This window comes from Panthera pardus, unplaced genomic scaffold (assembly GCF_024362965.1).
Source record: "Panthera pardus isolate Hobbes unplaced genomic scaffold, ASM2436296v1 HiC_scaffold_15, whole genome shotgun sequence".
Classification (NCBI taxonomy): domain Eukaryota; kingdom Metazoa; phylum Chordata; class Mammalia; order Carnivora; family Felidae; genus Panthera; species Panthera pardus.
This window is the reverse complement of record NW_026526710.1, coordinates 3,079,798-3,093,126: the sequence shown is the minus strand read 5'-3', so window position 1 is coordinate 3,093,126 and position 13,329 is coordinate 3,079,798. Positions and strand designations below refer to the sequence as shown.

Genomic DNA, 13,329 nt, shown 5'->3' with positions numbered 1-13,329 from the left:
ACAGTTCTGTGGCAGTAAGTGTATTCACACTGTTGTGCAACCATCACCAACGATATGTTTTTAAAGATTGAGCACACAGTAACTGCTCAGTGGATAGCAGCTAAAACGACTCTCATTAGTGTCATCTCATCCCATCCTGAATCTGTGTAAATCATTTATCCACAAACAGAAACTATTTCGTATTTATTTCTACTGAATTGCACCCAGTTTGGGAAATACTAAGTTCAAGTTTTAAGCTGCAAACTATATTCTTAGCTTTCAAACTCTTCATTCAAGTGACTGACGAAAATATAAAAATACCAGGTGCTAGCATTTATTGAGCACTTAGCATGTGCTAGTGTGATTCTAAGCACTTTTCAGGTATTAACTCGTTTAATCTGCACAGTAATAATTCCAGGAGGTATATAGCGATAAAAGTCACATTTTACAGCAGAGTACAAAGAGGTTAAGGAATCTGCCCAATGTTGCCCAGCCAGTAAGATGACAAAGCCAGGATCTGCACTCCAACAATCAAATCCTAGAGCCCATGCCCATAACCCTTCCACTACACCGCTTCTCACACATGCAGTGACATGAGACCCATAGGAATGACTTCTGGATGCCAGATGTTACATGTTGACTGGGAAGCTGTGACATCCATTATTTTGCGTGTTCTTCATAATGACAGTGAAGAGCAATCATCCCCATTTTACAGATGGAGAAGTGATTTGCTCAGGTCTATAGGAACAGGTGAGAGAGACCTGGATTCCAGCTTGGCCACTTGTTACCTCGAAGTGCATCTACAATCTCCCTGAGCTTCACCCAGCTGCAAAATGGGAACAGCAGGAATGAGAACACAAGAAGTAAAGGAGTGTGTGTTTGTAAAGCATCTAGCACAGAGCCTTGTATAAACAGTGCTCCATAAATGTTAGCCCGCCCTTCCTTGTTCTCCTATTTGTGACTCCTGCCATAGAAATTCTTTCCAAATACCATGCCACTACTTCTCGATGCCGTCTCACCAACTGTGTTAACAGATGGGTGGCAAAAAACCACGATTTTTTGGTGATTACCATGTGATACCAAATGAAACCTCAGTGAAGTCCAGCTATATTATATAATTTTAAGTATAACAAACTTCCTCCCTTTTGTCCATATGGTCTGCCACTTTATCAAAGTAGAAAATAAAACTGGTCTACCAAGATTTGTTCTTTACAAAATTATGCTTAATGTTCCCCAATACCTTCTGTTCTTTTAGGTAACTGCCAAATGATTTACTTAATTTGTTCTAGTTTCTGACCAGATATTGTTTAAAAATTAGGTTGACCTCATTTCCAAAGTTACCTTTTTCCCTTTAAGAAAAGTATGCCTTTTTCTGTCATCAGACACTTCTATTCACCATAATTTATCAAAAATAAAACCTAATAGGTTGACAGTACGTTCTATACCCTCACATTTGCATAGAAGGAATATCTAACACTGAATTTATAAGCACTATTCATGCCAACTATGGCCATAGCAATTAGTATTTCTTGTCAGTTGGGCAGCATTTTCTTAAGAAAAAACAAAAATGCTAGGAGGAAGCATGGCCTCTTATAAAACAAGATTGTTGCATAATTAACCTTTCCCCCCTCGGATAGCAAGGATGTCACAAAGCACACCCCGTTGGCTTCCAAGTAACATTTAAAATATCCCCATCTCTTAAAGCAATCTGGACGTGGATGTTAAAAGCCAAAGGAATTTTTCAGTCAAGTGCTGACTGTTGAAATCTACTACTTCCCAAAAAGCTAAAGGCATATTGGGAGACTACAATCACAAGTACCACAGAGAAAAGTGGCACCATGGGAACAACTCACTTGTGTTTGGCACAGTGAAGGTTCACTGCCAATTTGTAACAGTATGAATTCTATAACTATTCAAAGCCAAAACTGAAGTTTGGATGTGAGCAGCTTTTCAAAGTAGCTTTTTCGGAGGCCTAGTAGCTAAGTAGCTAATATAAAATAAGTAAGCTGTAGGAAGTGGTAAAGTATAGGCAATGTTTAGGAATTAAAATATAACCTATACCTATCTCTTGATTTGCTTTAAAAAAAAAAAAGCACTGTCCTTCACACAAGATATTTTGCTTCATTCATTCACTCATTCATTCTTGAGCTAATTTTATGAAAATGAGATGGGGAATTATATTTTTGGTGCTTAAATTTAGCCATATATATAAATGACAATATTACTTGTCCTACTAATCTCATGAGTCTGAAAGAAGGATAAATGAAATAACAGCTGTTGAAACATTGTTCAAAAATTTAAGTATATAGCAACATTAGATATAGTTGTATTTTTAAAATTTATAAGCATCTACAATGAAGTCATTTATTTTTTCTTTTTTTTAATATATGAAATTTATTGTCAAATTGGTTTCCATACAACACCCAGTGTTCATCCCAAAAGATGCCCTCTTCAATGCCCATCACCTACCCTCTCCTCCCTCCCACACCCCATCAACCCTCAGTTTGTTCTCAGTTTTTAAGAGTCTCTTATGCTTTGGCTCTCTCCTACTCTAACCTCTTTTTTTTTTTTTCCTTCCCCTCCCCCATGGGTTTCTGTTAAGTTTCTCAGGATCCACATAAGAGTGAAAACATATGGTATGTCTTTCTCTGTATGGCTTATTTCACTTAGCATCACACTCTCCAGTTCCATCCACGTTGCTACAAAGGGCCATATTTCATTGTTTCTCATTGCCATATAGTACTCCTACAATGAAGTCATTTAAATGGTACCAGTCTCAGTGGCCAAATACACATTATTGACAAAGTAACTGAGTGATGATATTTTCTCAGCCCTTTATGGAATTACATTTATCAAGGAATATGAATTTTTGTCTTACTTGTTAATTCCTAGTCATTTTGTTTTACTTTTATAACTTAATACTTATAATAAATAAATCCAACATAAATTCACCCAATTAAAAAGGGAAAATTTGGAATATTATGTTGTTAAATCACTAAGATCTATGTCATTATATATCAAGAATATCTTAATAGCATTGCAAAGACTTTTCAGTTTTAAATAAATAGGTTTTATAAAATAAGATGAACTTTCCATTACTGACATTTAAACCAAAAAAGTAAAACACATGAATGGTATCAAACAAAAGCAATACTCATAACTTTGTCCCATTAGATACCTCAACTTACCTCATCTCCCTTCAAAACTTCAGTGCCATCAAATTCGCGGGTCTGATTTGTCTTCACTGATACCTCTCTCTCTAGGCTGGCTAACTTCTCCTTCGCTTCCTGAAGTTCCTCAGCTTTGGCTTCTTTTTTACGAGAAATGATGGATGCCTAATTGAGTATAAAATATGAATGTGAAATTAGACATACAATCAACTTTCTATTATCTTGTGAAATTATTTATTTTTTAGATTTTCCCAAGCTAAACTTTCAGTATCTGGTTGGCTTCTCCTAACCAATACCCTACTACCTGTCATCACTAGTTATATGTTTAATATGAGCATGTAATGTATATTAAATATCAACCCAAAGACATTTTGGAAGACAAAAGCCCTGAAAATACCGCTATATCAGCAGAGAAACAAAAATACAATAGTATTATACATATTCAAATATTGTCAGGTAACACTCAAATGTTAATGAAGATACTTTCTAGGTAAGCAAATAGAAGCTATCCCTAATTCTAGTGTTTTTCTTCATGGTAGCTTTGCTTTCACCAGAAGAAAACAAGAATGTTTTATTCTCAAAACTACAACACAGGTTATCTTACCTAAATTCAATAGCCATACTTTTAAAATGAAATGTTAAAACATCTATTATATTTGGGGCATTCTAATAAATGAAGTGCAGGTTTAAAACCAAACATCTGACTCACCGGAATTATGCAAATGTTTACACAATCCAAATGGCTGTTCTCAGCCATGAACACAGCACTTTCCATTACTTAGCAACTCTTGGGGGATTTCCTCAAATGAACCACAGCTGTACTAGTGTAAGAAAAACATTAGCCAAACTGTCTTCTTAAGTGAAATAGTACAAATATTTTCTTCACACAAACTTGACAGGAGAGGGGAAATCTCTAATACAAACCCTTTAAACCAGTCTATTCTTTCTGTCTAAAAAATGAAAAGACAGATGACGAAGGAATGTTTCTCTCCATAGAATTATTCCAGCCAAAAAAAGAGAGAAGAAATGATGAGTACCAGAAGCATACAGGAATTGACAGTATACCTCCTTAACACAATAAAATAAATAAATATAAACCTCAGTCCAAAACAGGATCTTATTTAATGAACATGAGAGTATCTCCCACTAAGTCTGGAACAAGGTAAAAACGCCCACTATCTCTACTATAATTTAATATTGTGTTGAAGGTATTTGCTCATACCATTAGACAGGAGAAAGCAATTAGAAGCATAAGAATTTGACAGGAAAAGTTGGAATTTTCATAGTATATGATTGTATGTCTAAAAAAAAGAGAAGAGAAACCATGGGAAAACCATAGTAAACAAATCAGTAGTATTCATAGACAAATCAGTCAGAAGACATAAGGGAGGAAAAGCCCTCAGTTATAAAAGCAAAAAATAAGATGTGGAGCCAAGAGAAGTTCCAAAACTTTGAGGAAAACAAACACTCCTGAAAGACAAAAAACATCAACTTGAACAAATGGAGACACATAACATGTTCTTAGATGGGAAGAACATCATATCATAAAGATCAAATATCATAAAGATGTAAGTTCTGAAGTAACTGATAAATATAAAGCAAACCCAATAATTAAAAAACTATGTTTTTTTTTCAAGAGCTAGGCAAGTTGGTAATAAAGCTTACTGAAAGAACATACAAACAAGAATTGCAAGGAAAACCCTGAAAAAGTAGAGCAATTGGAGGTGAAGGTGGGTACTTTTATCAGTTATTTGAACTTGACTATAAAGCTTCTGCAAATAAGTTAATATGTGTACCTGGACAGGCCAATGGAACAATAGAAAATACACAAATAAATCCAGTATCATTCTTTTTTTTTTATTTTTTTTTATTTTTTTTTAACATTTATTTATTTTTGAGACAGAGAGAGACAGAGGATGAGCAGGGGAGGGTCAGAGAGAGAGGGAGACACAGAATCCGAAACAGGCTCCAGGCTCTGAGCTGTCAGCCCAGAGCCCGACGCGGGGCTCGAACTCACGGACCGCGAGATCGTGACCTGAGCCGAAGTCGGATGCCCAACCGACTGAGCCACCCAGGTGCCCCCAGTATCATTCTTAAATTTGAAATAAAACAAAGTCAGAATCTCAAATCCATAGGTGAAAAATGTATTTTTTACTAACTGATATTAGGACAATTAGATAATGGGATAGCCATATACAATAAATAGCATATAACCAGAAAAAATCTAAATAAATCAGGGATTTAAATATAAAAAATTAAATCATAGGAGTCCAAAAGGAAAACCTGAGTAAATTTCACTATAACTTACAAGAGGGAAAAATGTTCCTAAATATGACTCAAAACGTAAAATAATAAGAGAAAGAACTATTAAATTTGATTTCATAAAAATGAAGAACTTTCCCATGGTGATATAACAGCACCATAAACAAATAAAAAGGCAAACACCAAGCTGGAGGAAAACGTTACAATTATAAACCAGACAAAGAGTAAATACTTCTAATACATAAAGAAAAAAGGCCAACAACCCTATAGAGAAGTGGGGATATGGACATGAAGGGACAATTGACAGAAAAAGAGTTAAAACACCTGTTACTCATGTGAGAAGATGCTCAACCTTGTTTATAATAAGATAAGTGAAAATTAAAACTATCACAGGACACCATCTCTTATCTACAAGGATGGCAAAACTCTAAAAGTTCAACCACATACTGGAGGCAGTGAGGAGGCAGGCACTCTCTTGCATGGCAGGTGGGAACAAGAAACGCTGCAACTTCTCTGGAGAGGAATTTGGCAACATCTAACAAAGTCACATACGCGTTTACCCTTTGACGGAGCGATCTCACCTCTGGGACTGTCTCCTAAAGATAACGCTGGCAAACATGTGCAAAGACATGGGCAAAAATCCGTTCATGGAAGCATGGCTTGCAATTGCAAAAGGATGGCAACAACCCAAATGTCCACCAACTAGTGACTGGCTGAATGAAAGGTGGTATAAGCGCTCAGTGGGATACTATGTACCATGAACTGGAATAAGCATACCAACTAAGACGGCTATGAGCAAAAGGAAAAAGCAGATAATAACAAGTGTTGGCAAGAATGTGGAGGAATGAATGTGTTCATACACTGTTGGTAGCACTGGTTTGGAAACAGTCTGGCATTTCCTCAAAATGTTAAACACAGAACTATCAAATGAACCAGCAATTCCACTCCTAGGAATATACTCAAGAGAAATGAAACCATATTTTCATACAAACACTTGTACAAGAATGTCCTCTGCAGTATTATTCATAATAGCCAAAAGGTAGAAATAACCCAAATGTCCATCAACTGATGTATAGATAAACAAAACATGATCTATCCATACAATGGAATATTATTCAGTAACAAAAAGAAGGAAGTACTGACTCATGCTACAACATGGATGAACTTGAAATTTTTTTTTAATGTTTATTTATTTTTGAGAGAGAGAGAGAGAGACGGAGCATGAGCGGGGAAGAGGCAGAGAGCTAGGCAGACACAGAATCCAAAGCAGGCTCTGGGCTCTGAGCTGTCAACACAGAGCCTGATGCGGGGCTCGAACCCACAAACTGTGAGATCACGACATGAGCAGAAGTTGAATGCTCAACCAACTGAGCCACCAAGGTGCCCCAACATGGATGAACTTTAAAAACTATGCCAAGTGAAAGAATCCAGTCACAAAGGATCACATATCATTTGAGTGAATTAATATGAAATGTCCATGACAGGCAAATCTATACTGACAGCTTGGTGTCTGGTAGTTGCCTACGACTGAAGGTTGGGAAGGAAATGGGAAGTAACTGCTAATAGGTTTAGACGTTCTAAAATTGATTGTGGTGGGGGGTGCCTGGGTGGCTCAGTCAGTTAAGCGTCCGACTTCAGCTCAGGTCAATGGTCTCACTGTCCGTGGGCTTGAGTCTCATGTCGGGTTCTGTATTGACAGCTCAGAGCCTGGAACCTGCTTTGGATTCTGTGTGTGTGTGTCTCTCTCTCTGCCCCTCCCCTCCTTGGACTCTCTCTCAAAGACAAATAAACACTAAAAAAATAAAATAAAATAAATAAAATTGATTGTGGTGATGGTTGCACAATTCTGTGAATATACTAAAAACTACTGAATTGTGCATTTTACAAGTGAATTATATGGTATGTGAATTGTATCTCAATAAACTTGTAAAAAAAAGGAATAAAGACTATTCTATTTAGCAGCATATACTGTTAAGAATTTTAAAAAGAAAAGTGTGTATGTGATTCCTTCTCTCAGAAGGGAGATATATGGATCTATGTATATATAATATTATTATTTTGTTTTGTTTTTTACTTTAATCTTGAGAGGGAGAGAGAGTGCACATGAACATGTGTGCACCCGTGAGCAGGGGAGAGGGGCAGAAGGAGACGGGGAGAGGGAGAGAGAGGTGGGGGAGAGAGGGAGAGGAAGAATGAGGCGGGGGGGGGGGGAGAGAGAGAGAGAGAGAGAGAGAGAGAGAGAGAGAGAGAGAATCTTAAGCAGGCTCCACCCCCAGTCCAGAGCTCGATGCTCTCATGACTGTGAGATCATGACCTGAGCCAAAATCGAGTTGGATACTTAACCAACCACCCAGGTCCCCCATATATAACATTATTTTTTAGTGGAATAATTAGCTTTAAAAATTAAAAAAAAATATTTTAACATTTATTTTTGAGACAGAGAGAGACAGAGCATGAATGGGGGAGGGTCAGAGAGAGGGAGACACAGAATCTGAAACAGGCTCCGGGCTCTGAGCTGTCAGCACAGAGCCCGACGCGGGGCTCGAACTCATGGACCACGAGATCATGACCTGAGTGAGCCAAAGTCGGCCGCTTAACCGACTGAGCTACCCAGGCGCCCCGACTTTAAACATTTAAAAAAAATTACCTATGAGGGAAGAAAATATTAGGATAGATAGCACAGGAGTAGATGCTAAAAATGTCTTTGAATATTTTTTTGTTTTTTAGAATTGACTTGGAATCATGTAAATATTTTAAAAGATCATAAAACTAATCCCTAAAAATAAAAATAAACATACATATGTATCCAGTTTAATGTGTGGCATAACCATATAGAGGACCTATTCTAAGTGACTTCAAAACAGTAATTTGTATATTCCTAGTGGCATATATCCTAAGGACAAAACAAAATAAAAAACAATTTTCAGCAGTAATCATATTTTTGGTGGTAGTATTGTTACTTTTATTTTGAAACTGTTGTGTATAAAGTGTGGATTAAAGCAAATAAAGGATTAAATGATGTTGGTATTACTGAGAACCAGAATTTCCAGTGTGGGATAAGGAGAAAGATGTGAGACTGATGAGGTTAAGCAGAAGCCCAGTAGCCTTGAATCTAAACTGGAAGGGTAAATATGAACTCAGGGTGACATTAGAAAGAGAAGAAGAAAAAAACTATTTCTTAGCTTTGTCCACAAAAAAGACCTAAAAATAAGGGCCACTCAAGGAGCAATGAGAAATCCTAATACCCAAATTTCAGTTGCTATATATCATTTCCTAATGAAACAAATCAGGCTCATAGAAGGAAGTCTAATTCCAAGCCTAGAGAAGGAAATATAAAAGATGAACATAGAAATATTCTTATCAAACCAGAAAGCAAAGACAATATCAAAGACGAAGAGAATATTAAAAAGGAACCAAAAGTTAACTTGAAAAGCCTCCTAGTATTAAAAAATGGGACAATTTGAGCATCATCAAGGAAAATACTAGAAACTTATCAAATAGAATTAAATCTATGATTCATAAGGATGTTAAATATCTAGATGTTCTGTCCATTGCTATAAGTGGAGTATTCAAGTCCCCTGAAAGTACTGTATTCTTACTAATACGATTGCTTATGTTTGTGATTAATTGTTTTATATATTTGGGTGCTTTCAAATTTGGTGCATAAACATTTATAATTGTTAGCTCTTCTTGATGGATAGACCCCATAATTATTAAATAAATGAGGAACCAAAAAATTAAAAACTAACCTTAATTGATCACTTTTACTGTTGGAGGATGAAAATGAGGTGGAGGAAACAAATTCTTTTTGAAAACTGATAAATAAAGAATCAAGCATGTACCCTGCCTTTCCTATGTGAACTATAGCTCAGTTTAACCAAATAGTTGATGAGAGGTTTTTCCATAGAGGCAGTCAAGCTAATAATTGAAGAAAGAATCACAGTATCAACAGTTTTTAACAACATTTATTTTTGAGAGAGAGAGAGAGAGAGAGAGAGAGAGAGAAAGATCGGAGGAGTTGCAGAGAGAGAGGGACAGAAGATCTGAAATGGGCTCTGTGCTGACAACGGCGAGGTGGATATGGGGCTCCAACTCACAAACTGTGAGATCATGACCTGAGCCAAAGTCAGATGCTCAACCAACTGAGCCACCTAGGTGCCCCAAGTATCAACATTTTATAAACCCTAATGAAATTAACAGATGAGCAATGATAATCAATGGCTGTTAACATTCCAAAAAGAAGAGACAATCAGACATTATCACCTCCAAATGGAAGTACATAATGCTACCTAGAAAGTATTCTTGCCAAAAAATATCAAACCAGAATTTTCAGGAAATACAGGAAACAAAGGAACGTGTTAAAAGAACACCATAGGGTCTTGGGGCACCTGGGTGGCTCAGTCGGTTAGGGTCCAACCTCGGCTTGGGTCATGATCTGATGGTTTGTGGGTTCGAGCCCCACGTCAGGCTCGGTGCTGACAGCTTGGAGTCTGGAGCCTACTTTGAATTCTGTGTCTCCCTCTCTCTCTGCCCCTCCCTTGCTCATACTCTGTCTCTCTCTATCTCTCAAAAACAAATGAATGTTAAAAAATTTTTTTTAAATCAAATTCCACACTTACAGATATAAGCACAAATAGATTATCATCATCACAGTTGGCAGATGCTAAGGAAACTAAGCATTATCAGGTGTATTGAATTTCAAACTCAAACATGTGTCTTTATGGTTTTTCCACAAATTCTTTGTTATAATCTGGAGATTAGCAATAAAAGAAGAACATTTATTCTTTAAAAAAAATTTTTTTTAATCTTTATTTATTTTTGAGAGAGAGACAGAGGGCGAGCAGGGGAGGAACAGAGAGACAGGGAGACACAGAATCCGAAACAGGCTCCAGGCTCTGAGCTGTCAGCACAGAGCCCGACACAAGGCTTGAACTCATGAACCGTGAGATCATGACCTGAGCTGAAGTCGGATGCTCAACCAACTGAGCCACCAGGCGCCCCAAGAACATTTACTCTTTACTTCCTTCTCACTTTAACACTATCCACAACACAGCATAGGGTATTTATGAAGATGTTCACCAATAAGATTAAAGATCTAAATATGAAAGCCAAAAGAGTGGTCTTACCTGTTGCCTGTATAGTGAGAGTTTGCCTTCAATTGGCTCATTTCTCATCATTTTCTTTTCAATCAGCTGATTTATCTGTGTGTTTATTTCATTTATCTAAAACAGCATGAAAGTAAAAAAGGTTAAAACTCTCCCTATGATTACATAAACTAGGGAACATCTAGCCAAACCAAACTTTGAACTTACATAGTTGTGTGTGTGTGTGTGTGTGTGTGTGTGTGTGTGTGTGTGTGTGTGTGTGACAGAGAGGGGTGGGGGGAGAGGGGGAGACAGAAAGAGAGGAGGGGAGAGGGAAAGAGAGCAAGAGAGAACACACAAATGAGGGAGAGGAGTAGAGGGGAGAGAAAGAGAGAATCTTAGGCAGGCTCCACACTCAACACCGAGCCCAACATGGGGCTCAATCCCACAACCCTGGGATCATGACCTGAGCCAAAATCAAGAGTCGGATGCTCAACCGACTGAGCCACCCAGGTGTCCCTGAATTCAGTTTTTATCTCAGTGATTTCATGGGAGGAACAGGTCCATTAATGTTCTAAGTAGGTTACTATGATTATTTTTAGAAACAATTTACATTTCATAGTTCATGATATATATTTACACACTTTGATTATTTATATGGATTTAACCATCCATGTTGAAATTATCCTGAAGCATTCTACATGAAATTTTATAAATTATTATCAAAAAGACAATTTCTAAAAATCTGAAGTTATCCCTCACCTACGTTGTGACTTACAAGTCACTGCAAGTGATAAAGAAAATCCAGACTAACATTCCCAAGGGATTTAGTGTAAGGAATTCATGAACCCAACTGAGAGTTTTTGGGTTCATGGATGACATCTAATAACCCTTCCTGTTCTAATGATCTGTGATTCTATATAGCTGCCATTTATCTTACTCATTAACCCTTTACCAAATGTAACAAAATAAAAGTGAATAAAGCCAATAAAAGTAGATAGTCCCTCAAGAAATAAAAAAAAAAAAATTACATGGCTTCAGTATAACTATCCTTTAAAAAGACTAGAGTACTCCTGTTAATTCTATGACATTAATTTGAGCCAAATGTCACTTGAACATCTAATTTCTTTAAGTAAATTAAAAGAATAAAATGGCCAGAATTATGTATTTAATCAGAGTGGGCATTAAGTACATATTACGCACATTAATGGATTAGCGAGCCAAAATCTTTCAATCAATCATCATACCATTTAATTCTTATTTTTAAAAAATATACATCTGATTGGTGCTTTATTTCTATGGAACAAAAATGTAATAATATGAAACCAAGTTTCAATGAACATTATAAGAAACTTTAGTAATTCCAAAGCAGGCATGAAAAAGCAAATAAAAATATTAGCTTTAAATATAAAATTGCTATAATATTATTCTTGGAAATAAAAAATAATGATATGCAAAATATTTAAAAATTTACCATCTAAATGATTATATTATGAATACATAAACCTATGAGTCAATGATATGCATTAATTTATATATTCAAGCTGTTTAATTTCCTAATCAGTTGACTAAGTCTGTATAACATCATGTAGATTAAGTAACGGCATTACATGCTATAATTTCTCACAAAGAACAACTCCTCATAAAAACTGTCAACTCAGCACAGGGGAACTTAAGAGTCAAGAGCAGGACACCACAGAAAGCAGTTCATATAATTTTCACAGGACTGGGGATGAGATAAAATTGGGAGTCATAAAAAGAAGACTGGTTGCCACTTACGTTAGATTCTAGTTCAAGAAGATCAGAATGGCCCATGGCAGGCTCTGAAACCACTTTTTGTAGAAAATGCAATTCTTTTTTCTTGCTCTCTAATTCTTTAGGAAATTTTTCAGTTACCATATAAGAATTAAACTTTATTTCTTCCTCTAGTCTCTTCATTAAACCTTTAAAAATAAAATAATTATTCAGCCCAAGAGAGTAGGTATAGTGATACTTTGTACACTTTAAAATATGAGACCTGAATAATAGGCTTATCTATTGAAAGCATTCTGTATAATACAAAATTGACCACTGAAATATTTTTTCAATTTTTTAAAAAAGTAATCTACACCCAAGGTGGGGCCCAAACTCATGACCCCAATATCAAGGGTCACAAGCTCTACCGACTTGGTAGCCAGCCAGGAGCCCCAACCATTGAAATCTTTTGAATGACAACACAAATGAAATTCCACCCAGATTCTTTGTTCTATAAGTGGCCATTTATTCTTTTTCTTTAACAATACTTCTGATGCAATTTATATTTCTATTCTAATATTTCATAAATGGTAATACATTATAATTTGTCAGCTTCAAACCAATGAAAATATTACTAAAGGTACAAGTCAGAATCCAAAAAAAAAAATTATCTACATTCATAAACATTTTTGGCTTTCCATGTTGGTAGTTTTGATATTGTAAAGTATTAGCTTACAGTAAGTGGCAACTTAAATTGTATTTTAAAGGTTTTAAAGTGTTTGAAAGTTTTCTTATTTTGGCAGAGTACACATACACATACATAGATTTTCAGTGAATAATAGTTTTGTTATAAATTCCCAGCCTAGAGAGCTTTAAAAGGTTTATTTCAGATCTTTCCATGACACGTTTACAAATTCTGGCTTGACTTTTTAAAACACTGGATTTCCGGTTTAAGTAATCTACGTAGGTAGATTGCTTAATAAATTTGGCCCAAAACCTTAAAAATTATTTTTAGTTCTGTTGTGCTAACTATATATTAACATGTAAAACTTTATTAATGGCAAAATCACAAGTTTTCCATTCATCCCTACAATTTTTCC

General features: G+C 36.0%; 1 protein-coding gene across 12 annotated transcripts in view; it reads right to left on the bottom strand.

Moving 5' to 3' along the window:
- IFT81 (intraflagellar transport 81) overlaps positions 1 to 13,329 on the bottom strand; it is a 206,117-nt gene that overhangs the window by 71,840 nt on the left and 120,948 nt on the right. For all 12 annotated transcript variants that reach the window (XR_008422110.1, XR_008422111.1, XR_002085274.2 and 9 more), the window contains 3 exons: positions 12,275 to 12,438; positions 10,538 to 10,633; positions 3,168 to 3,314 (listed from right to left, as the gene is read on the bottom strand). Coding sequence is in view for 9 of the 12 variants with exons in the window: in XM_053902000.1 (XP_053757975.1) it covers positions 3,168 to 3,314; positions 10,538 to 10,633; positions 12,275 to 12,438 (407 nt within the window). In the remaining 3 variants the exon portion in view is untranslated. The remainder of the gene's footprint in view (positions 1 to 3,167; positions 3,315 to 10,537; positions 10,634 to 12,274; positions 12,439 to 13,329) is intronic.